At 56.2% G+C, this 25,183-nt stretch overlaps 7 protein-coding genes across 7 annotated transcripts; 4 read left to right on the forward strand and 3 right to left on the reverse strand.

The window, feature by feature from the left end:
• The first annotated feature begins 1,989 nt into the window (after positions 1-1,989).
• On the forward strand, positions 1,990-3,076 carry N657DRAFT_649551 (uncharacterized protein). The gene is made up of 3 exons (XM_062793748.1): positions 1,990-2,105; positions 2,178-2,347; positions 2,427-3,076. The coding sequence occupies exons 1-3, from the start codon at positions 2,056-2,058 to the stop codon at positions 2,591-2,593; spliced, it is 387 nt and encodes a 128-aa protein (XP_062643750.1). The 5' UTR covers positions 1,990-2,055; the 3' UTR covers positions 2,594-3,076.
• Positions 3,077-5,164: 2,088 nt separating this feature from the next.
• Positions 5,165-7,244, forward strand: N657DRAFT_239219 (general substrate transporter). Its single transcript, XM_062786371.1, has 3 exons — positions 5,165-5,449; positions 5,528-6,275; positions 6,328-7,244. The coding sequence occupies exons 1-3, from the start codon at positions 5,289-5,291 to the stop codon at positions 7,036-7,038; spliced, it is 1,620 nt and encodes a 539-aa protein (XP_062643751.1). The 5' UTR covers positions 5,165-5,288; the 3' UTR covers positions 7,039-7,244.
• Positions 7,245-7,520: 276 nt separating this feature from the next.
• Positions 7,521-8,109, reverse strand: N657DRAFT_649553 (uncharacterized protein; the record flags this gene model as incomplete). Its single annotated transcript, XM_062793749.1, has 1 exon — positions 7,521-8,109. A coding segment is annotated over exon 1 (187 nt), but the record flags the coding sequence as incomplete, so codon positions are not given.
• Positions 8,110-8,465: 356 nt separating this feature from the next.
• Positions 8,466-10,577, forward strand: N657DRAFT_625862 (uncharacterized protein; the record flags this gene model as incomplete). The annotated part of the gene is made up of 2 exons (XM_062790763.1): positions 8,466-9,281; positions 9,379-10,577. The coding sequence occupies exons 1-2, from the start codon at positions 8,840-8,842 to the stop codon at positions 10,575-10,577; spliced, it is 1,641 nt and encodes a 546-aa protein (XP_062643753.1). The 5' UTR covers positions 8,466-8,839.
• A 93-nt stretch (positions 10,578-10,670) lies between these two features.
• Positions 10,671-14,003, reverse strand: N657DRAFT_649554 (uncharacterized protein). The gene is made up of 3 exons (XM_062793750.1): positions 13,343-14,003; positions 11,521-13,266; positions 10,671-11,459 (listed from the first exon to the last, which is right to left on the reverse strand). The coding sequence occupies exons 1-3, from the start codon at positions 13,704-13,706 to the stop codon at positions 10,837-10,839; spliced, it is 2,733 nt and encodes a 910-aa protein (XP_062643754.1). The 5' UTR covers positions 13,707-14,003; the 3' UTR covers positions 10,671-10,836.
• Positions 14,004-14,738: 735 nt separating this feature from the next.
• Positions 14,739-20,155, forward strand: N657DRAFT_625867 (Pentafunctional AroM protein). The gene is made up of 2 exons (XM_062790764.1): positions 14,739-19,683; positions 19,771-20,155. Exons 1-2 carry the CDS (start codon positions 15,019-15,021, stop codon positions 19,840-19,842), a joined length of 4,737 nt encoding a protein of 1,578 aa, XP_062643755.1. The 5' UTR covers positions 14,739-15,018; the 3' UTR covers positions 19,843-20,155.
• Positions 20,156-22,874: 2,719 nt separating this feature from the next.
• Positions 22,875-25,175, reverse strand: N657DRAFT_625872 (uncharacterized protein; the record flags this gene model as incomplete). Its single annotated transcript, XM_062790765.1, has 2 exons — positions 24,158-25,175; positions 22,875-24,091 (listed from the first exon to the last, which is right to left on the reverse strand). Exons 1-2 carry the CDS (start codon positions 24,999-25,001, stop codon positions 22,875-22,877), a joined length of 2,061 nt encoding a protein of 686 aa, XP_062643756.1. The 5' UTR covers positions 25,002-25,175.
• Positions 25,176-25,183: the final 8 nt, after the last annotated feature.

Here is a 25,183-nt window from a genome sequence, read left to right on the forward strand (position 1 = left end):
AAGTAGCTTAGGACGAGCGTATAGAGACCGGTGAATTCTTGAATTGGGTATGAAGTGGACTGTTCAGATTCTGTGGTGTGTTACGTGTAATCAAATAGGCCAGCAATGTGTGAAATGGGACTCAGTCAGATGGAATGAAGAAGGGCAAAGAGCTCACTGACTAAGCCTCCTTGCTGGTTCAAGACAGGTAGCCGGCTATGAAAGCCTTGGGAGGGCTTACTTCGCGAAGTGACGAGGCCTGGAGTCGACTGGTGGCTTTCAAGTTGGTGCAGACCGAGAAACCCACCCCAAAGCCCTAGGCGTTGGGAACCATCGCCATTGGCACCTAGGTTACTTGGTGGTAGTTATGATCGTTGATATTAGGAGTCGCGGAATCTTTACAGATGGCGTTCATGTGGCTGTGTTGGGTACTAACGCGGCTTCAGTTTGACTTGCCCTATATGGCACATCCTTGCTCAGGTTGCAACAGACAAGATTAATTGAGACCTTGGGCCTCATAGCACTATCCCGGTCTGTCATCATTGCTGGCGGGGCACTGAGGGCAGAGTGTAATCTGAATGTTTCCATCATATAAGCGTGTGCCATATGTGATTTAGCGCTCGAAGTTATGTATGATGAAACGAGCCGCTTCTGGGTGAAGAATCTGTCACTTATCCAACTGGACAGCAGAGTTTCACTGTGTCCTTAGTCTAGTATCTACGTTATAGTTAAGTCCTTACCAGGTGCCAGTTAGGGTCTGCAACTCAGTATATCCAGTTTAATACCTATGGTTTAATGGCTGATGTGAGAGCAGAGCTGGAATCTAAACCTCAAACCAAACCCGCACCAGTAGCTGTATTGTATTGGATTTCTCTCGACCTGCCCGTGATTTCTCACTCCTGCTTCTCTTCCTCCGGCCTTTTTTGGTTCCCCGCCAATTCCATGTCTCTTGTTCCCTCTTAGTTTCATTTCGGCTACTTGCTCTTAAGGGCTGCAATCACGGCACGGCAACAGGTGACAGTGTAATATGAACGACTCCGACCGTGACGTATTCTGACACAAATTATTGAGTTGCCTACATGTAAATCCGCGGTAGACATAACTCCAATCTGCTCGAACGAATTACATCGGACCGAGCACTTTACTTGGCCGAGTGAACATTGCCCGCACTCGTCTGCTTATCCGGGGGCCTGTAAGGGAGAGGGGAGCATGGACGATGTGCTCGCTTCGAACCAAACATTACAGGCGGTGCTGGATCCGATGTAGAGAAGTCAGATCTCGGTTGAACCAAAGCCAGCGTTGACTGACTAGGAACCAGAACAAATTAGTTACTGCTCGAAAGGTCTATCAGTGATATCAGCCCGCTGTGTCGGCCACTTCGCGAAGAGAATCACCGCAGGTCACCTCTTCACGGCACAGTGTCATTGCGCCGGCCCAATGTATACATACAAGCACCATCCCCACTTCGGGCTACATCGTTTGGTTCTACCGAGCACCGGTAAGTAGCGAAACCCGGAGTGGTGTGGTCAGTGCACCCATAAACTTTTTCTCTTATGTATCAGAACTCGGGATCTTATGACCGGCTCCTATGTTCTAACCCTACGAAAGCCTCAACGGCCATTTATGCCAATGGCATGTATACCAGGAAAGCGCTGACCGCCCGCGGTTCAAACAAAGAGAAGGGACGTGGATTCGTATCTCAACGTCTGGTGACATGCACCGCAAGCCACCGCCGAAATACGAGATACAAAGCCCCGTGGCTGCAGGTCTTAGCCGGCTTTTCTGGTTAGCCGAGCCCAAGTTGGAGGTTTGGGTAGCATGATTGGAACCGCCGTGCCGTTCCTGGATGCGGAGAGGGAGTAGGCTTCCCCGCAGCCGCATGGCATCCGGCGGCTGCTGTGGCCGACGGCTGGTGTGAGTCCGAGTGCCTAGCTTAAGTACAAATGGTCAAACACCTGCCGAGAACCAAACGAGGACGGGACCAATCTCATATCCTCAACGGCGCATTATTTCACTGCCAAACTCCATGCGAAGTCTCGAGTCCACACAGAGAACAACACCCATACTCTCGACAAGATGACCTTGAGGTATTCGGCCTTGATCGTGGCAGCCATTGCCGCACTTGTGTAAGCGAAACTCATCCTCCGTCGGCCTGAGTTTACTCCGACTCATCGGCTCAACAACTGACACGATAACAGCACCCCTGGCATGGGCTCACCCGCTTGCCCTGCCACGTCCTCCAACACCAAGCAAACATCATCAACTTCGGGCCTGCCGGCGTCATGCACCTACCGGCCAACGGCGACATGGTTCGCCACCACGGGGTGTGACATACCCTGCCCGACATCGCCGCTATGCATCGCCGATCGTTAGTAGCATCATCATAGTCCCTTCTAAAAGCCAGGGCAAAGTGAACTTGCCGGCTGATCAACATTGCAATCACGCAGATTTCGTCGTGCTGCCATGCGGATGCTCCAGCGCCGCCGTCAGCCCAACCACGGTCACCATCTGCCCGACGAGGTCGCCGTGCTACCAGTGCTCGACTGGCTGGGGAATCGCCACCATCACCGACTCGAAATGCCCGCCGAGTCCTACTGCGACCAAGACAGCCTAGAGCTCGTTACGGGACCGGGGTTGGGCCGCCAAGGTTGAGACGGGGCTAATGGGAGGTGAGTGTTTTGGAGATGCCTTGATCAGACGTCTCTGGCACTGGACCTTTTGCAGTTGGAGCCATGTATCCTCGTCTTGTCCGGGAATAGGTGGATTTGATTCCATGGAGGCGCTGGGTGGCCGTTGAGCCCGGTTCACGGACTTCTGAGCCCGACACGCTCCGCATCTGAACCTGCATTCAGAATGACCAAGTCGTGATTGTTGCTCGCAAGTGAAATTGGCAGTCCTGGCGTCTTCGTTGCGCCGGGTCCCCGCGCAACCTGTAAGAGCTGCCTACCTAAGTTCTCGGAGCCCATGGTGTCCAATGCTTTCGCTGCAGTCTACGCCGTCCAACGAGCACCCCGTCGTCCTTTAGTCATGGTTCGGTGGCTACCGGGTCAACAAACAGTGGAGGTGGTGAGGGTGACTATCCCATAAGGCCCGTGGCGTGACGTGGCGCGTTTTGAACTAACGGCGGTCGGTCCGTGGCAGGATCGAAGTCGCTGTAACATGACTTGCAGTCTTGTATGGCCTGTTCTTTCCTCTGTCAGCAACAGCATCACGGAATTCGGATCGCAACCCCTTGTCGCGGCCGTTCGGCAAGTCTAGATTTCGAGACACCTCATGGCACCAATGTGCAAGAGCGATGAGCAACAGCTACCCTACGGAAAATACGGCGGGGAACGAGCAGGAAGGTCTAGGTAGACAAGGCCATCGATGGACGGCCCCGCATCGTCTCTCGAGCAGGAGCAAAGAAAGAAAGAAAGAGAAAGGAGAATAAAAAAGATAAGAGAAAAAGGGGGAAAAAGAGAATCAAAAACAAGACCAAAGAGAAAGAAAGAAAGAAAGAGCTCAGGGAGTCCGCACAATATTTAAATGTTACAGGCTTCGATGGTGGCTGATTTCGATCAGACGTGCCGAGCGCGTTCTGGTCGCGCGTTGACAGGGGACAGCACTCTCGGGAGATTGAGTCCTTTGGACACAATGTGATTGGTCGATGATGCTGGATGGTTCCGGGTCGGGCAGGGATGACCCATTCCTTCCCCCTCAAAACAGTTTTCAGTCTTTCGAAGATCTTGCGCATGGCCAGGCTCGGGTCTGCATGAGTCCACGACCGTGCTTACCAGGAGAGTCTTTGAGGTGTCCAGCCAGAGCCAGCAACGACGAGTCGGACCGACCTGCTCGAACGGCAATACCGTAATGGCCAGTTGGCATGACATCAGCTGCCAGTTGAGGTCACCGTGGATGAACGGACACAGCAACCAGCGATGCCCTATCTCACAGAGGTGCGCATCCTTGAACCATTCCAGAAATGCTTCATGGATCTCAACAAAGTAAGGTATATTTGAGACGGTTGCCGCGCGATACGATCCAATTGTCGGTCGATCCTCGGCCCATGAGACGAGGGAAAATTTGAACAAGTGTTCTATGGAGCCTTGGTGGTTTCGTCCGAGCTTCAAAATCTGGCAAGCGGCATTGCCGCCGAGAAACTGCACCTGTCATTTCTTGACAGCCTTGAGACACCAACAGGCAAGGGCTTTTTGCCTGACTTCTCCTTCCCGGGCCACGAGGCCGGCAGCTGTATTCGCGGCGGTCTTGACGCGAGATCTCTGCATCTGTGACCCCTCATGAACTTAGACTTGGCGGGAGAGCCACCGACTTAATAATGACAGTTGCTGTAGATTCGAAACGCACAGGAGCAATTCCCATGCAAAGCGTACCGGAGATCATTTCCGGCGACACCGCCGGCGGTGGGACAAACACCAAACCTGACATCATCACCACGGAGCTGGCTCGGTTTGTACGACAGGCTCGGGGTTTGCGAGACAAGAAAACGTGCAAATGTGGGCGGCGTGGTCTGATTTGGAGGGAGCTGTCGGGGCCCCCAAAGTAAAACTTGTTTCTTCCCCAGGCGTTTGACGCAAAATATCGGCCACTGACGCTGTTGGTGAGACGTGTTTCGGGTTCTCTGCGTGCGAAGACGTGGTAATATCAGAATTGGCAGAATTCTATCTTTGGTAGCTCCGCTCCGATCCACTGCGACGGAGCCGCAAGGGCGTCCGCCAGTTCCGATGTGAACGGGCCGAATAACGTCACTCCACTGCGCGGTAATATGACGTTACATACAGGCCGACCCTCGAGATCCACGCCCTACGGGTCCTCCCGGTGGCGAGCACCAACTGCCGTGAATGCGCCGATCCATTCGAGAGACTGACATGCAGTGTACTCTTGTGATGACAGCGTTCAGGAAGCGAGGGAAGTTGAATGATGCAGACAAACGGCGGAGGGCGCAACGATGCGGTCGGACAATCGAGGTTCGGCAGGGTCGGTATGCGATGGCTGCTCTTTCCAGGTTCTCGTTCGACTCCATGGGGACCCCTCTCTCGTCTCTCGCGCCTTCCCTTCTCCATGGGCGAAGCTCCCACGTCCAGCTGATCAACAAAACTCAAAACCGGGTCCTTGTTTTCTCGTGCGTGGAACTGCCAATGGGTCCTCCTCGACTTTCTCCTTCACCGGTTCGAAATTTAATATCGCCAGAAGTCCACCCTTCTATTGTTTCCAAGCCACGCTCTCTTGACCACAACCCGGAATTTTATGAAGAAGAAGCCCTTTGGCCTGCTGACTAGAGCCACCACCTCACCCGCCACTGCATCGACAAGATGGCGTTTAAACGCTTCCAGAAAGGGTCGGCCGAGCAGACCTCCCGCAAGCCAGAGGGACCGTCGGCGGCGGCGATTGTTGCCGAGCAGAAGATCACGGCCATCGCCGTCTTCCTCGGTGCGGTAGCCAGCATTGGTGGCTTCATGTTTGGCTATGTCAGGTAAGCAGCCTCAAGCTGTTCTGCCACCCTCGTTCTTTGTAAGGAAGTTTCGTGGGTCACTGCTGACACGGACCGCAGCGGTCAGATATCGGGCTTCTTCGATATGGAGGACTATGGCCGCCGCTTCGGAGAACACAACGCCGCCACGGGCAGCATAACCTTCAGTGCTGCTCGCCAGGGCGCGATTGTCGGCCTCCTGCCTGCCGGGTGTCTCTTTGGCTCCCTCATCGCCGGCAACATCGCTGATTCTCTAGGCCGCCGCATGGCTATCTCCGTGTCCGCTCTCTTTTGCTGTGTCGGCAATATTATCGAAATTTCGTCCCAGTCTTCTTGGCCTCAATTCGCCGTCGGCCGCCTGGTGACTGGCCTCGGCATCGGTTCTCTCTCGGTGGCCGTGCCCATGTACCAGTCTGAGTCGAGTCCTGCTATCCTTAGAGGCCTCCTCATCTCTACGTATCAGCTGTTTATCACGCTCGGGATCTGGACTGCTGAAATGATCAACTACGGCACCCACAACATGACTACGTCGGCATCGTGGCGCATCCCCAACGGTCTGTCTTTCTTGTGGTCCCTGATTCTTGGCGCTGGCATCCTCGTCCTGCCCGAGTCGCCTCGACACGCCTACCGTAAGGGTCGTGAAGACGAGGCCCGTCGAACCATCGCTCGGTTGGCAGGTCTCGATATCAACGCCGCCTCCGTCAACCAACAGATTGATGACATTCGTGCCAAGCTGGACGAGGAGAGAGCCGGCGAGGCCACCAACTGGTATGAGATCTTCACAGGTCCCCGCATGCTGTACCGGACGTTGCTGGGTATCACTCTAATGGCAAGTCTCCCTGATGCTGCTCACAGTATGTCGCATACTAACGGCGCAGCAGGCTGGCCAACAACTCACGGGTGCGAATTTCTTCTTCTATTACGGCACGACCATCTTTCGGGCCACGGGCCTCAGCGACAGTTATGTGACCCAGATAATTCTTGGGTCCGTCAACGTTTTTTGCACTTTTGGCGGTCTGTACGTGGTCAAGAAGTGCGGCAGGAGGAACGCCCTCATGGCGGGTGCTGCTTGGATGATGGTCTGCTTCCTCGTCTACTCGTTCGTCGGCCACTTCAAGCTCGACCAGACCAACCCTGCGAACACGCCCGCGGCGGGCAACGTCCTCATCGTCTTTTCTTGCCTGTTCATCGTTGCTTTCGCCACCACCTGGGGTCCTCTCGTTTGGGCGGTCGTCGCCGAGCTTTATCCTGCCAAGTATCGCGCACCGGCCATGGCGATCGCGACGGCGAGCAATTGGCTCTTCAACTTTTTGATGAGCTTCTTCACGCGGTTCATCACGGACGCTATTGATTATCTCTACGGACTGGTCTTTGCGGGCTGCTGCGCGGTTCTCGTCTTGATCGTCTTCTTTTTCATGATCGAGAGCAAGGATCGCAGTTTGGAGGAAATCGACACGATGTATTTGATGCACGTCAACCCCATTACCAGCAGCAAGTGGGACGAGAAGCACCTGTCGGAGAACAGCGACTCGAGCGAGCGGCAATCGCGACAGAACTTGGACCACGGGGAGGAGCATATCGAGATTCCTTGAAGAGCGGTGTTTCTAGGGCGGGGATGGTGCATTAGGCCTCGGTGGCCTGGCGTCATGGTGTTTATTTTTGCTAGGGTATGTACAACTCGTTCGGTCTTGGACTGGGGGTATGCGGGTTTGAAGGGTGTTCCTGGGGAATACACAAAAATGGGTGTTGCGGTATTGTTACATGGTTTCTGGGATTATGGCATTCACAGCACTGCTTGCTTGTCTATTTGTTTGTTGTTGAAGACGGTTACATGGGGGCGCGATTAGCCAGGAGTTCACGACCATGCCAATGACTAGAGCAGGGTGTAGAGTTAGTTTGCTACGCAGTGACCCAGGAGACAAACTGCGGTTTATAGCCAGATCAAATTCATCGTCACCAGGGGCTGCCGAGGCGCATAAGTAGCGGACGCAACAACCCCCCTTATCAATCATGGGTCAATCCATCCATCCCCATTCTGTTTGTCATTTTATCATGGATAACTATTTGTTTGGAGTTCTGCATGCGGAGACCGGAAAGCGAGGCCACGAGAAAAAGTTTCTTCCAGCTTGGCATTGCCACTCTGCCACCAAGGAAGCATTGCCCGCCAAGCAATGTGGCCGCAGGCGCTCGGCAAGACTGCCCCGGTCGGTCGGTGTCACCGTGGTGCGCGGTCAGCCGCGAGCTTGCCGAGTTTGCGATGCATGATCGGCGGTGGATACTCGGATTTGAGCGTTTTTCAAAAGTAGGGTTACATTGGTTGTGGACTCTCTTTTCTTCCTTGAAGCTTGTGGGTTCGCATTTCATCATTTCATGGCGGCTTTCGGCCAGGAACCGATGGGGCTCTGCGGCTTTGTTCGGCTGCGGCCGGTGGATGCGGCTTGGAAGGGATGTGATTGGGCTGGCTCGAATTTTTGAAAAACGGTTCGTGATGGTTCTGTAGTGGCCTGGTCTGGATTCGGTCGGCGCTCGGGAAGGTTTGGGTGATTGGTTTCCATGGAGTGGGAGACGGGAGGAGGATGGCGATGTTGGGATGGCAAAATGGAAAGATTGTTGCTGAGTATTCGCCTGCTCGCTTTGAGAATTGAAGATATCTATATACTCCGTACGATACCACATAATGGGATCGGACGATATTTTTGTTGTGTGTTATTACCCCTGACTTTGCTCCGTCTTTGCGTATCCATTATCTCACAACGTGCATCCCTCACATACCCACTTCGAACTTAATATCGGAAAGAAAGGCTTGCCATACAAACAAGGTTGTGCCTACCCACGAATTTTTTATTCCGGAGGAAGCTGCTACCGGGCCTTGGATAGCCGCCGTCGTGGCTCCGCGTTTTGGCATTGACGGTTGGGATTGGATTACTCAAGAACCTCGCTCGACCATCATTTATCCCTTTTATACACAGTATTGCTGTTATCAAGGTTACTTGTGAGCTCTTTGGCGTCTGGGTCTTGAGAAGTTGTACTGGATGAACGGGAGGTATCCACACAGGCGGTCAAACTTTTTTTCTCTCGTTGAGTGGTGATTCACTCCCAGGGGGCATCTGACTCTTAGACTCCTCTGCTTCGTCGTACTTCCACTGACGTGTTTCCACTGTCTTCTCGTTTTTTTTTCGGCCCCTCGGTTGTCGGCTCCTGTCTGTCTGTTTTTTTCCGGTCATCGTTGCGGTTCTTGGTAGACGCGTCTGGAGGCCAAACCCCCTTTCCCTTGGTCGGACCTGACTATATAACCTTCCGACGGGCTCCTTTCCAACCAGATTCCACGCCAAGATCGCAGCTAAGCGCACGCAAGAAGGATTAAAAGAGAAAAGCGGGAGGTGGACAGGGCCGATGAAGGCCACCGAGACCTGGCCGGCCAACCCGGCGGACTACTCCTCTTCCGGGGACGACATCGGCGCGGTCGGCATCTTCGGCACCGAAGGCGAGAAGATCAAGGCCAAGGCGGGCGACAATGGCGTCACTGGCGATGCCGACTCGGCGAAGCAGGGCGAGCTGCAGCGGCAGCTGTCTGGGAGACACCTCAACTTCATCGCTATTGGAGGCACCATTGGCACTGGGTTTTTCCTGGGCACCGGAACCGCGTTGGTCAAGGCCGGGCCGGCGGGATGCCTGATCTCCTACATCTTTGTCGGGACCATCCTGTGGTCTGTCATGGTCTGCCTGGGCGAGATGGCGACGTATATACCGACTGCGGGCGCCTTCTCGTCGTACGCGACGCGCTTTGTTGATGCGAGCTTGGGCTTCGCTGTGGGATGGCTGTACTGGTTTGGATGTAAGTTATGTCTCTGTCTTCTGAGTGCCGCCCCTCCCACTCCCCCCTTCCACGTGCTATGATTGTTTGGTGAGTGAGTCCTGACAATTATAATCAGGGGCCGTCACCTACGCGCTGTCCCTTGTAGCCGCAGGACTCATCATTCAATACTGGAACGAAGACATCAACATCGGCATCATCATTGCCGTCTTCTGGGTCGTCTTCACCCTCGTCAACTACCTCCCTGTCGGCCTGTACGGGGAGTTCGAGATGTGGCTGTCGAGTCTCAAGGTCATCACCATTGTTGGGTTCATCATCTTCGCCATCTGCATCGCCGGCGGCGTCGGCCAGGAGGGTGTGCTGGGCTTCACGTACTGGCACGACCCGGGTGCCTTCAACGAATACCTCGTCTCGGGCGGCATCGGCAAATTCGTCGGTTTTTGGGCCGTCATGATCCAAGCCTCGGTCGCCTACCAGGGCGCCGAGCTCGTCGGCGTCGGCGCCGGCGAGGCCCGCGACCCGCGCAAGACGGTCCCGCAGGCGATCCGCGTCACGTACTGGGGCATCATGGGCCTGTTCGTGGTGACGATGCTCCTCATCACCATGGTGGTTCCGTCCGATGACACTAGCCTGCTCAACGACTCGTCCAACGCCTCGGCCTCGCCGCTCGTCATCGCCGCGCACCGCGCGGGCGTCAAGGTGCTGCCCGACATCATTAATGCCGTGCTCCTCACCGCGGTCCTGTCGGCGGCCAACTCCAACGTCTACTCGGGCAGCCGCGTGCTGGTTGCGCTGGCCGAGGAGGGCCAGGCGCCGGCCATCTTCAAGAAGACGAACCGCTTCGGAATTCCCATCTACTCCGTGGCGGGGACGGCCGCGTTTGGCCTGCTCGGCTTCCTCAACCTGTCGTCGGACGGCGGCAAGGTGTTCAACTGGCTGCTCAACATCACGGGCGTGGCAGGACTGACCACGTGGGCGAGCACCTGCCTGTCGCACCTGTACTTCATGCGGGCGCTCAAGGCGCAGGGGATTGCCCGAAGCGAGCTGCCCTATGTGTCGCGGTTCCAGCCGTACACGGCCATCTACGGCCTGGCCATGAACATCCTGATCACGCTGACGCAGGGGTTCACCGTCTTCATCGACTGGGACGTGAGCAACTTCTTCGCGGCATACATCAGTCTGATCCTGTTCGTGGTCCTGTGGGCAGGCCACAAGATCTGGTATCGGCAGCCGAGGGTTGACCCGGCCAGAGCTGATCTCGTCCGTGGGCGCTACAATCTAAGTGAGGAGCGGTCGGCTGCTGATGGGGGCGTTTGAGGCGGACGTGACGTCGTGTTTGCCTCAGTGAAGGAAGAGGAAACTTTGTGTGTAGAATAACGGGGGACGGGAACTCAATCGGCGTTCTGGAACGGGCATCGAAAACCTTGGGTATTGGCGGATAGAAAACCAATAGCATGTATTACAAAACGGCATACATGATAATCCCGATATCAGTCCTTGGTTGTTTCGTTCAACGAATAGTTGCTTCTGTGATGGATCATCCATCACAGAAGCGGTTCGCAACACCAAGCATCCTTCAGAGGACCATGTTCCAGCTGACCTTCTTTCCCCGCATCATGGCCAGTACGCCGACGGGAAGGAACTGCTTGTCGACCAGGCTCAGCCCACCAAAGTCCTCCAGCAGCTCCCTCGCATAGAGCTGCAGAAACCACTTCTTCTCCGAGTCCAGCCGGACACTGTCAGCCAGGAACTCCCTCAGCCCGCTTTCAACTTCCTTGCTCAAGGCGATCTCCTCCGTCTCCGGGACCGTCACCAGCTTCTGAAACATTGACCAAAACCCGTAATCGTCTCCTTCGCGAAACCGGCTATACTCCGCGAGCGAGAAGAAGGTGGTCATGTCCGACTCTGAGATGGCGCGTTCTTTGACGGCGTCGGGGTCGGGGTATATGTACCGCAGGAGGCGGCGCAGGGCTGGCTCGTCGAGCGCCTCGAATGTCTTCTTGGCTTGCAGGTACCTGTCGCGCTCCTGCTTGAGGTACTCGTTGACAATCTCCTGGGGCGTCTGGATGATCTTATTGCGGATCAAGAACAAGCCCACGAACGGATTGCGGAGCCCCAGGCCTCCCAACTGTTCTGGCAGGTAGATGAAAGAGTCCGGCAAATCCGGGACTCCGAAGCGATCCTGGATCATGTGTTTGACTGTAGCGGGATGGAATGATTAGTCTGATGCAGAAAGACCGGCAATGAGAACTGCACTTACGGTGTTCAACGACGCTTCCTTCGTTGCCCTTAGAGCCAGGGAACAGCCTCCGCAACATGTTCCGATACGTGTCCAGGACCTCGTCGACGTGCTCCCGCCCGAAGCAGTAGGCAGGCTCGCCGAATGTGTGGCTGAAGAAGCGGCCAATGCATGAATTCCACGTTTGGACCCACGACAGCACGCTCTTGCACTCGGTCAGCTGCTTCTCTAGCTGGTCCACATGAGCCACCACGAGCTTCTGGTCGATGACCCATCTCCCAGACTCGGGGTCGAGACACAAGAAGCCGATCCTGACAGGACCGGCCGGCAACGTCTTGGCGATGGTAGTGTCCTTTTTGGAGGAGCCGGGAAGGTAGATGGAGCCGGTCTTGGCTTTGTTGAAGTCGAGGCCGAATACCGTAGCGAACGATTGCATGCAGCTCCATGCCTGAGCGCTTCTCTGGGGCTCGCCGACGAGCCAGATGTCATCATGCAGCCGGTACAGCAGGATGCCCGTCTCACGGTTCACCGCAAGATCCATGAAGAACAGCACCAGTTCTCCCGTGAACTTCTCCGAGGCGTGTGCCATGGGGACACCCCTCTTGCGGATGCGGGGGCCGTGCTGGGGTCGGTTGTCCGAGGCAGCGTCTAGGTTCAGGGGAGACTCCAGGTATTTCTTAAAGAAGTCAATCCAGTCCTGGCCAAAACCGACATAGCGCATGACGGCAAAGACGGTGCTATGCGAAAGCCCGGTGGCATACCACTGCAGATCCGTCTGTACCAGAGCCACACCGCTTCCGGGGCTTGTCCGGGTATCGTGGGTGAGGCCGCGGAGCCGATGGACAATCAGCTCGGCGGTAAGGTGGCGCAGGAGTTGCTGTTTGATGCCAGACCGCTTCTGCGGAGAGGAAGTGACGTCGGCGGCCTCGCTCGCATCGCTGTCACTATCGTTATCATCATCGTCGTCGTACCTGTTGTCCCCATCGAAGAGCGAGGTCTCGGTGGCAGGGAGTTGCGAGAGGAAGAACTTGTCAAAGTAGTCCGACTTGCGCCGCGACTCAATGCTAGAGATGGGAATCGGTGTGCTGTGCAAGTAGAAGCGATGCCTTTCCAGATCGGCCGAGGTCGGCGCCACGCGGCCCTGGAGATTCTTGGAGCACACCCTCTGCATGAAATCCTTGAGAGCCGGTTTGAGGAGATTGCACAGTCTGATTCCGATGTACTGAACAAAGATCATTTGCAGAATGTCGTCATCGGCCCAGACGCGATACTTGCCGTTGAGACCGCGGCGCGGCATGACACGAATGCCATCCTTCCCGGCGTCCCAATGCCACTGCTTCAAGTCGGAGAAGCGCATGTTCAAGACGTCAGCAATCTCCGACTTGGCAATGTCGTTCTCAAGAAAGTCCCGCAGAATGGCTTGCTTCTCGTCACTGAGGATGTCCTCGGTCAGGAGGCCCTTGATGCAGCTGGTAAGGGACGCCTCGTCGAATGGGGCTGTCTCGGACATAAAGCTGGCACTGTCGTCGGCAATCCTGTTGCGCAGCTTCTCGAGCTCCTCTTGGCTCTCCTCATCCGGGAATAGGCCGTTGAGGAAGTCTCGGATTGCGGCCTCGTCTGTCTCGAGCCGTTCAAAGACAACCGACTCAAACTTGTCTACGAGTTCGCTCAGGCGCTGGCGCTGGCGTTCGACGACCTCGAAGGAGTCGTTGTCCATATCATCAGCTGAAGCAGGCACCGGGTCGACAAGCGGCTGGTCCATCCACTCTAAAACACCAACCCATCAAAATCTGTAATTGTACACTTTGTTCGGCAGGCATAGGTGCAGTAGAGGCAAGCATACCGGTCAAGAGACGCGAGTACAGGTGGGCCATGTCGAGCTTGCGGCTTTGGATGTCGAGCTTGGCGCGAAGCTGGCGGTTGAAGCTGGCCAGCTTAGATACCGGGATGGAGGCATCGTAGCGGGACTGGTCCAGCCAACGCTTCAGGTTGCTCAGGCTGACATCCTTGGTGGCAGCCGGAGAGAGTTCCCGGAGAGCGTCGATGAGACAGGCGAGACGGTCTCGCTCATCGGCAGCCGCATCGACCTTGGCAAGGTACTCGCGCTTGCGGGCTTCGTACGTCTTGTGGCGTGATTCAAGTTCGCGTATCTTGCTGAGTGTGATGCTCTGGAGCGTCTTTGACAGGACCGACTTGGGGGAGGCCATGTTGGAAACCAGTCCCGGCGTGGACGAGTGTGGTGTAGTTGCTGTGCTGATTTCTGAGTGTCGACTGCCCAAGAATAACCTCAAAACTCGCGGTAACTTTATCTTGAACCCCTGAAGCTCACAGCAGCTCTTACCAGGGGTTTCCGTGGAGGAGTGGAGATGCCATCTTCAGCACCAGGCAGAAGAACCGCCATGGCCAAGGGATCCGGGAGACAGGCATGGAGAAAATAAGAATGTTGCACGGCTCTTACGGCAGCAATGCCTGAAGGGCGTCTTGATGCCCTGCCTCTGCCTGTCGTTGCCTGCTTGGGCTGCTCGGCAGTTTTGGTGGTGCGCCAAGCATCTGGGGAAGGCAGCGGCGGGTGGGGCTGGAGTTTCAGGGGTAGGTGCAGCACATGTTATTGCTCGGGTCTTCGCAGAGTTTGCCAAACGGGGTTCTACGGAAATCATGGAAAGCAATTGGGGCAATCAATGAGCACTGAAACTCTTTGGTGACTGATAATCCATGGAATGAGCTACGATATACAACGTTAGTTTTAAAAGCTCAGTCAGATAACGTTCTGGAGTAAAGCGGTAGAATGAGTCCCTTGCCAAGCTTCGCGCACAGACCATATGACCTCCTCAGTTGCGTAACTATCTCGCCGTATCGTATAATACACGATCCCACCGTTTGAGCTCCGACAACGGCCTCACGGATAATTACCGTATCTCTTACGCCTGATTCTGTTCAACATCAACTCACCAAGGACAGGATGCATCAATCCCAGAGGACCCATCAATGAACCGCGACCAGGTCGCGACCTGTTTGGCACTCACTGGACAGGTAGATGTATGAGGTGAGACAACCGGAGAGTAACACCGGAGACGACATCAGCACGGCACCATGACACAGGAGAGATTCAGCAAAAAGGTTATAGACAGCTGGAGCCCAGTTACGAGAGAAACCTGTTCAAGGCACCGTCCTGGCTGAATCTCTTAGGTTGTGAGAAAGGAAAATGCAAACTTGCAAGTTATACCTTCGGCATCACTCCCTGCAGCGAGTCTTCTGCCTGTCTTATTAGTGTCTCAAAGCTTGCCTGGGCCGATTGTCGCAAGCAGTCGCGGGGTTTCCGCTTAAGTTTTTTTCCCCGCGTCGGAACAGCATCCGATTAAGCTGACTCCAGCACACCTTAAAACCCACAAATTGCCCACCGCCCCCCCACGACCGCCACCACCTGGTCCGGGAACAAACAAACAGCTCTGCCTGCCCCATCACCACTACCACAGGCGCATGCTGGGGCCCAATTGAGCCGTCAAGCACCGTCCGACAACCATGGCGGGCACCAGCGGCTCCGATCCCACGCGGATCGCCATCCTGGGCAAGGAAGACATCATTGTCGACCACGGCATCTGGCTCTCCTATGTGACTCACGACCTTCTCGAGAACCTCAAGTCGTCCACCTACGTCCTCATCACCGACACGAACCTCTACCAGACCTACGTGCCCCCCTTCCAGCAAGTCTTTGACAAGCAAGCCCCGAAAGATGCCCGTCTGCTCACCTACGCCATCCCGCCCGGCGAATACTCCAAGGGTCGCGAGACCAAGGCCGAGATTGAGGACTGGATGCTGGCACAGGCATGCACCCGCGACACCGTCATCATTGCCCTCGGCGGCGGCGTCATTGGAGATATGATCGGATACGTTGCCGCCACCTTCATGCGCGGTGTGCGCTTCGTCCAGGTCCCAACTACCCTGCTCGCCATGGTTGACTCATCCATTGGCGGCAAGACGGCCATCGACGTGCCCATGGGCAAGAACCTGATCGGCGCCTTCTGGCAGCCCCAGCGCATTTACATCGACTTGGCCTTCCTCGAGACCCTCCCCGTTCGCGAGTTCATCAACGGCATGGCCGAGGTCATCAAGACGGCTGCCATTTGGAATGAGTCCGAGTTCACCGCCCTGGAGGAGAACGCTTCCGCTATTCTCGAGGCCATCCGCTCCAAGGGTTCCAGCCCGTCCGCCCGTCTCGCTCCCATCCGCCACATACTGAAACGCATTGTGCTGGGTTCGGCGCGGGTCAAGGCCGAGGTGGTCTCGTCCGACGAGCGGGAGGGCGGCCTTCGCAACCTGCTCAATTTCGGCCACTCGATTGGCCACGCCTACGAGGCCATCCTTGCACCCCAGGTGCTGCACGGCGAGTGTGTCGCCATCGGCATGGTCAAGGAGGCCGAATTGGCCCGCTTCCTCGGCGTCCTGCGCCCCGGTGCTGTTGCCCGGCTTACCAAATGCATCGCCAGCTACGACCTCCCCACCTCGGTTCACGACAAGCGCATCACCAGGCTGTCGGCCGGTAAGGAGTGTCCCGTCGATGTGCTCGTCCAGAAGATGGCTGTCGACAAGAAGAACGAAGGGCGGAAGAAGAAGATTGTGTTGCTCTCGGCTATTGGCAAGACTTATGAGCCAAAGGCTACCGTGGTCGATGACCGCGCCATCCGCATTATCCTATCTCCTTCCATCAGAGTAACCCCGGGCGTGCCCCAGGGTCTTATCGTCAGCGTGACGCCGCCCGGCTCCAAGAGCATCTCCAACCGCGCTCTGGTCCTGGCTGCCCTCGGAGAGGGCACCACGCGCATCCACGGGCTGCTCCATTCGGATGACACCCAGTACATGCTTACCGCCATCGGCCAGCTCCAGGGCGCCACTTACACTTGGGAGGATGCTGGGGAGGTCCTCGTCGTCAAGGGCAAGGGTGGCAAGCTGCAGGCCAGCGAGGAGCCTCTGTATCTTGGCAATGCCGGCACCGCCTCGCGCTTTCTCACTTCTGTTGCGGCCCTCTGCTCGCCGTCTGCCGTCTCCTCTACCGTCCTGACGGGCAATGCGCGAATGAAGGTACGGCCCATTGGCGCGCTGGTCGATGCTCTGCGCGCCAACGGTGTGGGCGTCAAGTACCTCGAGAAGGAAAAGAGCCTGCCGGTTCAGGTGGATGCCACTGCGGGCTTCGCTGGCGGTGTGATCGAGCTGGCTGCCACCGTCTCGTCGCAGTATGTCTCGTCCATCCTGATGGCTGCCCCCTACGCGCACAAGCCCGTCACGCTCCGACTCGTCGGCGGCAAGCCCATTTCGCAGCCGTACATTGACATGACCATCGCCATGATGGCATCGTTTGGTGTCAAGGTCGAAAGGTCAACAGAGGATTCTAATACCTACCACATTCCTCAGGCCGTCTACAAGAATCCCGCCGACTATGTCATTGAGAGCGACGCCAGCTCGGCTACCTATCCCCTGGCCGTTGCCGCCATCACCGGCACGACCTGCACTATTCCCAACATCGGTTCCGCGTCGCTCCAGGGGGATGCTCGCTTCGCCGTTGAGGTGCTCCGCCCCATGGGATGCACCGTGGAGCAGACCGAGACCTCGACTACCGTCACGGGACCTCCCATCGGCACGCTCAAGGCAATTGAGCATGTCGACATGGAGCCCATGACCGACGCTTTCCTGACTGCCTCTGTCCTTGCCGCTGCCGCGTCAGGTACGACCCGGATCACCGGCATCGCCAATCAGCGAGTGAAGGAGTGCAACCGCATTGCCGCCATGAAGGACCAGCTCGCCAAGTTCGGCGTGCATTGCAACGAATTGGAGGATGGCATCGAGGTGACTGGCAAGCCCTACCAAGATTTGCGGAATCCCACCGAGGGCATCTACTGCTACGACGACCACCGCGTCGCCATGAGTTTCGGCGTGCTGTCCACCGTCTCCCCGCATCCCGTACTCATCCTCGAACGCGAGTGCACCGCCAAGACCTGGCCGGGCTGGTGGGACATCATGTCCCAGGCCTTCCAGGTGCACTTGGAAGGAGAAGAGGACCCGACGGCGAAGCACGCTGTCAAGTCATCTCGCTCAGGGTCAGACCGATCCATCTTCATCATCGGCATGCGTGGTGCGGGCAAGTCTACGGCTGGCCGGTGGATGTCGGAAAATTTGAAGAGGCCCCTGATCGATTTGGATGTGGAGCTGGAGAGAAGGGAGGGCATGTCTATTCCCGACATCATCCGCGGCGAACGAGGTTGGGAGGGTTTTAGAAAGGCCGAGCTTGAGCTTCTCCAAGATGTCATGAAGAATCAGTCCAATGGCTACATCTTTTCTTGCGGCGGTGGCATCGTTGAGACTGAAGCAGCACGCAACCTGCTCATCTCGTACCAGAAGAACGGCGGTTGCGTTCTTCAGGTGCATCGCGACACCGACCAGGTTGTGGAGTACCTGATGAGGGACAAGAGCCGGCCCGCCTACTCGGAAAACATTCGGGAGGTCTACTACCGCCGCAAGCCCTGGTTCGAAGGATGCAGCAACTTCCAGTACCACAGCCCGCACCTGGATGGTTCCGAGGTGTTGCTCGAACCCCCCCCGGACTTCAGCCGCTTTCTTTCCGTGATCTGCGGCCAGTCCACGCACTTTGAGGACATCCGCAAGAAGAAGCACTCCTTCTTTGTCTCGCTCACTGTCCCCAATGTCTCTACACAGCTCGACCTCGTCCCTAGGGCGGTTGTCGGATCTGACGCCGTTGAGCTGCGCGTGGACTTGCTAGAGAGCTACGAGCCAGAGTTTGTCGCTCACCAAGTCGCTCTCCTCAGGTCGGCAGCCAAGATCCCAATTGTCTACACGGTGCGCACAGTCAGTCAAGGGGGTAGGTTCCCTGATGACGACTTCAAGCTGGCTCACCAGCTCTACAAAGTTGGCTTGCGGACCGGAGTGGAGTATCTCGATCTGGAGATGACCATGCCGACCGAAATTGTCGAAGACGTGACCGAGTCCAAGGGCTTCACGCGTATTATTGCGTCGCATCACGATCCCCAGGGAAAGCTCTCGTGGAGGAACGGTTCCTGGGTTCCCTTCTACAACAAGGCGCTGCAGTACGGCGACATCATCAAGCTCGTGGGCACGGCCGTTGAGGTCGGCGACAACTTTGCTCTCATCAACTTCAAGACGAAGATGCTTGCTGCGCACGAGACGCCCATTATTGCGCTGAACATGGGTCCCGCGGGCAAACTTAGTAGGGTGCTCAACGGCTTCATGACGCCAGTCTCCCACCCGGAGCTGCCAGCCAAGGCGGCGCCGGGCCAGCTGTCGGCTACCGAGATCCGGCAAGCTCTGGCTCTTATTGGTGAGCTGGAGCCCAGATCTTTCTACCTCTTTGGCAAGCCCATCAGCTCGTCTCGCTCGCCCGCGCTGCACAACACGCTGTTTGCCGCGACCGGCCTGCCGCATCACTACTCGCTCTTCGAGACGGACAAAGCCGCTGACGTCGAGGACCTCATCCGGGCGCCGCACTTTGGCGGCGCCTCGGTGACCATCCCGCTCAAGCTAGACATCATGCCCCTGCTGGACGAGGTGTCTGACGCCGCGCGCGCCATCGGTGCTGTCAACACCATCATCCCTGTCGCCGACGCGGGCAAGACAGTCCTCCGCGGTGACAACACGGATTGGATGGGCATGGTGTTTGCGCTCCGCTCCGCCGGCCTCGTCCACGCCCGCAACCGCACCGAGGCGTCCAGAGGGGAAGCCGCCATGGTCGTTGGGTCGGGCGGAACCACGCGCGCGGCCGTTTATGCGCTGCATTCGCTCGGCTACGCACCCATCTACGTCGTGGCGCGCACCGCAGAGAAAGTCAAGGAGCTCGCGGACGGGTTCCCGGCTGAGTACCGGATCCGGCGGCTCGTGGCGCCTGACGATGTCGCTGCAGCCGGAGGGGAGGGTGCCGGCGGGCTGCCCGTCGTCGTTGTCAGCACTATTCCTGCTGATAAGCCGATTGACTCGGGCATGCGCGAGGTGCTGGTTGCTGCGCTCCGCGGCGGCGGTGAGGGCATGAAGGGTGAGCAGCAGCGGGTGCTGTTGGAGATGGCGTACATGCCGCGGCATACGCCGCTCATGCAACTGGCGGAGGATGCTGGTTGGAAGACGATTCCGGGGTTGGAAGTGCTTGCTGCACAGGGGTGGTATCAGGTACGCCTCTCTTTTTCTTCTCCCTCTTTCTCTGTTTCAGTCTAAGGGACCGGTGGCAGGGATGGGTATGCTAATGAGAACTTGCAGTTCCAACTTTGGACGGGCATCACGCCGCTGTATGCTGATGCGCGGGCTGCTGTACTGGGCGGCGAGTCTTAGTACAGTAAGGGGTTCAGCCTGCAGAAAATATGCCTACGGGCTATGACCGCGGCGGAGTCTTCAACCTGGCTGTGCTCGCTTTGATGGCTTCATTGGGCCAAGGCCAAAGTCTCGTGGGTAATGGTCCTTGGATCGGGATGGTAGCCAGCCAGTTGGCTTTCCTCACCACCTTAGGATTCGACCTTTTTACCTATGAGATAGTTTACCTAATTCAACAGGGTACAGATACCGAACTCGGCATGGCTTTAGGCCTGGGCTGTGGTTCTGGTATGTAAAAGAATAGAATGACAGTCCTTTATAAGTTTCCAGAGCTCGACATCATCTATCACCCGCATCCGTAGAAGGCACGGGCAGGCCAAAGCGGGTTGTCCGTCCTCTTTCCGGGTTGTTTTCATTTCTGTGGTCTGCTTCGCTGTCTGGTCACCTCTGCCTAACTGTCGCTGTGCCACGTCCCTTCACTGGGTGCAGTAGGTTGTAGGTGTGTACTCCAGACACGTGTTGACCAGGAAAGGAACAAGGTTCTGACAGGGCCGCTCGTGTTGTGGATAGCCGCATCTGAGTCTGACTGCATGGTTGGTTGCTGTACTGTACCTTATCCGGGGCGTGTACTGTATTCCGTACTGTACTCTACATCTGGGCAAGCAAGCCCATGTTCCGGTAGGAAATGGTATGGCTTGCTCATGGCTAAGGTACCCTACCGAGCCTACCCACCATGACGCCAACAAGTGACTGGAATGTCATGCCGTGGGGTTGTCCATGTTTAACATGCAGATACCTAACATTACCCATGCCTTGTTTGGGTGCTGCAGGGCATGCAAGCCACTGATGTCAGTCCCTACATCTGTATCCATACCTACCTGAGATCATCTGGATGTGAGCCTACGTATATGGCATGCAAGCATGTATACATACATGTAGGGCATGAAGTGTAGTGGGCAGGGTTTTCAGGAGCGGTTTGCAATGGATGTAGATCCGGTCCACTTTGTGACATCTTTGTTCCCCAGGACTCGGCCAGCACCATCATCTCTCCCATTCTGCCTTTTGACTTGCTTTCTTGGGGGCGCAAAGATACATTCACATCTTAAACTGCCTGGGGGAGCCATCACAACTTAAAACCCAGATGTGAGTGAGATGGAGTCGACATTAGTGAGATCCCCCTGCCTGGAAAAACGGAGCATCAAGATGGGGTGTGAAAGCATAAAATCCCCTCCCGTGGATCTATCCTGTCCCGACGTCAAATAATCCACCTATTCTCCCTTATGGACCGGCATCACATCATCACCTACTCTTTTCTGCGGTTGACCGAATGTTTCCTCCCCCTAGGGACAAAATATGGGACGAGAAACTGAATAGACGGAGGATTGGATCCGGGAAAACGAAATGGGCTAACCAGATGGGGCGTCATCGGCGCACTGGCGGCAGGATCTCAGATCTGATCTCCGGAACCCACCTCATCTTCGTCCGTCTTCTTATTTTATTCTCTCGATGGTGATGCTAAACTGAGCTATGGTGACGGCAGCAGTGACGATTACACGAGAAGCTCTCAACCTATTCCTGTGCTGAGGCTGGCCAAGACGACGTCACAAGCATACTGGGGAGGAGTGCAGATCTTGGGAGAAGAGTTACCGAGAACGAGGCAATTGGCTGTTGCGTGCCCATCTTCTGCAAAACGATGCACGCTGGTGTCACATCTAATTGAACCGATCCCTGGCACGAGGGAGTGAGAGGAGAACATCGAAGATGAATATGCAGCCATTTTCACTGGTACATTTGCAGCCGAACGAGTCGGCGTACAACACTGGAGTTTCCTGAAGTAATATGACGATTCACGGTGCATGTTTAGCAATTATGCGCCAACTTTGTCATTCTCCCATATTGATATCCCATACTATACAGTCCCAATAACTTTAGCCCAACTATTCTGTACTGCCAATAACTATTCCGTACTGCCAATGCTCCAACGCATGCAACCCTCCCATGTCCCAATGCTGCTACAGGTGCTGAAAATCTGATTTCGCCCGCTTCCCAGTGCCCACCAGAAGTCCTTTTATATGAGTCTATGTAGCCTGTGCCTGTCTTTTTCCGGACCAAAGAGATATGGTACACCTTCGAAGCAGAAATGTTACATATGCTCATAACCCAATTTCGTGAGAAAATGCGAGAAAAGGACAGCCATGCCATGCGTCCGTCATAGTACAATACAGTTGTACAGTCTATCATGCCCGAAACCTGGTCCAAAATCTCCCATGTTATCATAAACACTCATCAAGATAGAGGAATGAAAAGCCAGAAAGGACGACGATCTTCGCTTGACAATCCCCATTCTTCACCCCCATACAAGCGCGTTAAGACCCACATTCGATATTCATGATGACAGAGACGAGTCCTAACAGGCCAGCCAGAAGACTCTAACAATCAAGGAAACAGACCCATGAGACTTGGGCGGTAATAGATATAGGTGGATCAAGTGATGTTGAAGAATGGAACGTCCGCCAGTCCAGTTCTGCTGGGATTGAAGTTTTGCGCCAGTAGACGGCCGCTTGTTGTTCCGACTGGTGCTGGCAATGGTCCGGTTCGATAGGAATGCGCTGACGTCATCGGGGGGTTGACAACATGGGAAGCGCGCCAAGATCGGCAGGGTCCTCTTAGACTTTGTCCCAGGAAAATGCTAGAAATAGCCAGGGGACCGTGCTATCCTGGTGGTCCCTGCATGGACCACGCCATACATGACCCGGGTTGCGCCGGCGAGCTCCGGACCAATAGCAATCTCGTGGCGGGCGGTCGTGAATGTCATCGCAACCCGCCGGCGAACAAAAATGAAGTGCGTCGACAAACGTCATTGCGATGCAATAGACTGACCATGCACGAACCGGTCAAACCAACAATCTTGGAAGACGCGCATCGAATCCAATCGAAGCTCTGCCAAGCAAAACCGGATCGCTGCAATGTTGACAATGTCGAGTCTGGTGATGACTGTCACTGCCGCTAGCTGCCGGAAAGTGATTGTAGAACGATTCTGATCTTGCACAACCTCACCCACTGTGGCCCCCGCGCCTGCGCTGCTTGCCCGGAAATTCGACATCGGGGTGGCACACGCGATAGTGCCGGGTAAGTGCGTCGGCACGGCTGAATGTCTTCTCGTCGGTACACAGATCACAGCGCACCTTCTGCTTGCGCGCATTGTGGATGGTGTCCTCGTGCCGGGTAAGATCGTAGGGTCTGGAAAACACTGTGTTGCAGGGCTTTCCTGTACTTGGGTTGATCCGGTCGCATCGGTGCGGCCCAGCTTGCGTGTTGAAGAGACTCGATGTCATGCCGGCGCTTCCGTCCGGCCGCCGAGGCCCGCCAAGACCGTGTGCCTGCCTGTGGCCCTCCCTCTTGTGCTTTTGCAGCAGCGCCGGTGTGTCAAACCGCATGGTACAGCCGTGGTAAGTGCAGGTATACGTGCCGCCGTGAGCACTCGTATCGGCCGGACGTTGAGGAGTGCCGCTGTGTACCGACTCGGTTGCCGCCGTGTCGGCGGACCCTAGTCTCGTCGTTGCTGCCGAGGCGTTGCTCATCGAAGGGACAGCACTTTGTGGCCTCGGCTGAGCGACGAACGGAAATCGCTGTGGAACGTGTATCGTTGACGAATATAGGTTGTTCAACGCGTTTGTATCCATGGGAAGCCCAGCGAACAGTTGCTGACTCTGGGCGGCAGCCGCCTTGTTGATGGCATCGGCATTAAACCCGTTGCTGTCTTGCGGAGGGAAGAGCGGAAAATTCGCATCACCCTCAGGCTCACGGTACTCGAGCATCGCGTCCTTGGGTGAGATTGTCTGAGGCGTCGAGGTGTCCGCGGCCGACCGCGCCATTTGCTGGTGCATCATCTCCCGATCTCGCATGGCCTGGTTCTGCTGCCTGATCCGCTGTTGGGACCCGAAGCCCATCTGAGTCTGCCCTATCGAGGATGGGGTCTCGAGAGGGAGGGGGGGAGGTAGGGGCGACTCCGGACGCAACGGCGACCGATCCCGAGAACTCGTCGTGACAGGTGAGTTCGTCGCGGCCGACAGATGCTGCTTGGTGGATGCCTGGAGGTACTGGTTCAACTGGTTGGCAGCCTGAAGCCGCTGGTTGAAGAGGTCGCTGGTTGGCGATATTGACGGATGACCCGACGAAGACGACGTGATGGTGAAATCGGGGCTGTACAGCTCGTCCGTGTACGCGTCGGTCATGGTGCGATCGAGCTTGGGTACAGGCGGGATGGCTGCTTCGTCCGGAGATGGTGAGCAGGGTGGGCTAGCAAGATAATCGAGCGCATCGAATCTGATCTCACCAGTGTTGCTCTTTCTGTCCTCTTCAGGCTCCCCTGCCGGCGTGGCAGGTGAATCAGATGCTACGGAGCTTGTCACCGATACGGGCTGTGACCTGACCGGCCCAATCGTGGGCTCGCTAGGCGCTAGTAGGCCTCCCTCGTTCCTGCGCCTCGGAACGGTATACGGGTATGTTGAAATGCCGCTGCCGTTGGTGGTCCCGTAGCCTGTTGGAAGCGTGGTATAGAAGCTGTCGTGCGTCACTCCGGGAAACGACTTTGGCGCCAGCTGGTAGTTGTTGAGGTCTTCAGCACCGCCAAAGTGGTGAAAGCCGTCGCCAACCGAGTCGTTCACGGCAATCTGGGGGTTCGCAAGGTTGTGCGAGAAGGGCGAAGCTGGCCCGTTGGATCCCATTGATGACCGAGAGGATTCCCGCTGGTGCGAAAAGCGGCCGACCGACCTAGGCGTCAGCTGGCCGTTTGCCATCCACGCTTCCGTTTGCATCGTGCCCGTGTTCGTAAAGGGCGCAGATGACTCTGGCGCGACCTGGCCGCTTTGTTGCTGGGGCTGGAACAAAGACGGCTCTTCGAGAGTCGGCGTAGGTATGCTGTCAAAGGCGGACAAAGGCGACGAGGTAAGGCTCGAGTACTGAGATAGCAGCGAGTGCGTCGAAAGGGGTGACGAAGCCACGCTGTTGTAGTTGAGCTTGTTGCCAAAGTCGAAATCGAGTTCAGAATTGAAGTCACCCAGATCGTTGGAATTGAAGTGCGGCGCCGCCTGTTGTGGTAGGTCGAGGAAGGTGAGCGGGAGGTCGTAGTGTTGCTGTGGTTGCTGGTAGAGGAGATGCCCGCGTTGATTATGTGTCATGTTGTCCGGGAACTGATGGGTAGCGTGAAGTGTGGCAAATGCAAACGACGTGGAAGTCCTAGGCCGATTCCTTTATATCTAATCCAGACAGCATCGACCCCTGGAGGGCCGATGCGTGACTAATGCCCCTGGGGTGACTCGAGAGACAGCCTGGAATCGTGACGTCGAATGTCGAGCTCGCG

The sequence above is a fragment of the Parathielavia appendiculata genome, assembly GCF_033297405.1.
Source record: "Parathielavia appendiculata strain CBS 731.68 unplaced genomic scaffold N657scaffold_20, whole genome shotgun sequence".
Taxonomy (NCBI): domain Eukaryota; kingdom Fungi; phylum Ascomycota; class Sordariomycetes; order Sordariales; family Chaetomiaceae; genus Parathielavia; species Parathielavia appendiculata.

Bases quoted from the DNA above. Each gene is read 5' to 3' on its own strand.
- N657DRAFT_649551 (XM_062793748.1), top strand. From the start codon at position 2,056: ATGACCTTGAGGTATTCGGCCTTGATCGTGGCAGCCATTGCCGCACTT. The intron at 2,106-2,177 runs GTAAGCGAAACT...ACACGATAACAG, and splicing joins GCAGCCATTGCCGCACTTGT to CACCCCTGGCATGGGCTCAC. The intron at 2,348-2,426 runs GTTAGTAGCATC...GCAATCACGCAG, and splicing joins GCCGCTATGCATCGCCGATC to ATTTCGTCGTGCTGCCATGC.
- N657DRAFT_239219 (XM_062786371.1), top strand. From the start codon at position 5,289: ATGGCGTTTAAACGCTTCCAGAAAGGGTCGGCCGAGCAGACCTCCCGC. The intron at 5,450-5,527 runs GTAAGCAGCCTC...CACGGACCGCAG, and splicing joins TTCATGTTTGGCTATGTCAG to CGGTCAGATATCGGGCTTCT. The intron at 6,276-6,327 runs GCAAGTCTCCCT...ACGGCGCAGCAG, and splicing joins TGCTGGGTATCACTCTAATG to GCTGGCCAACAACTCACGGG.
- N657DRAFT_649554 (XM_062793750.1), bottom strand. From the start codon at position 13,706: ATGGCCTCCCCCAAGTCGGTCCTGTCAAAGACGCTCCAGAGCATCACA. The intron at 13,267-13,342 runs GTATGCTTGCCT...TTGGTGTTTTAG, and splicing joins GTACTCGCGTCTCTTGACCG to AGTGGATGGACCAGCCGCTT. The intron at 11,460-11,520 runs GTAAGTGCAGTT...ATCCCGCTACAG, and splicing joins AGGAAGCGTCGTTGAACACC to TCAAACACATGATCCAGGAT.
- N657DRAFT_625867 (XM_062790764.1), top strand. From the start codon at position 15,019: ATGGCGGGCACCAGCGGCTCCGATCCCACGCGGATCGCCATCCTGGGC. The intron at 19,684-19,770 runs GTACGCCTCTCT...GAGAACTTGCAG, and splicing joins CTGCACAGGGGTGGTATCAG to TTCCAACTTTGGACGGGCAT.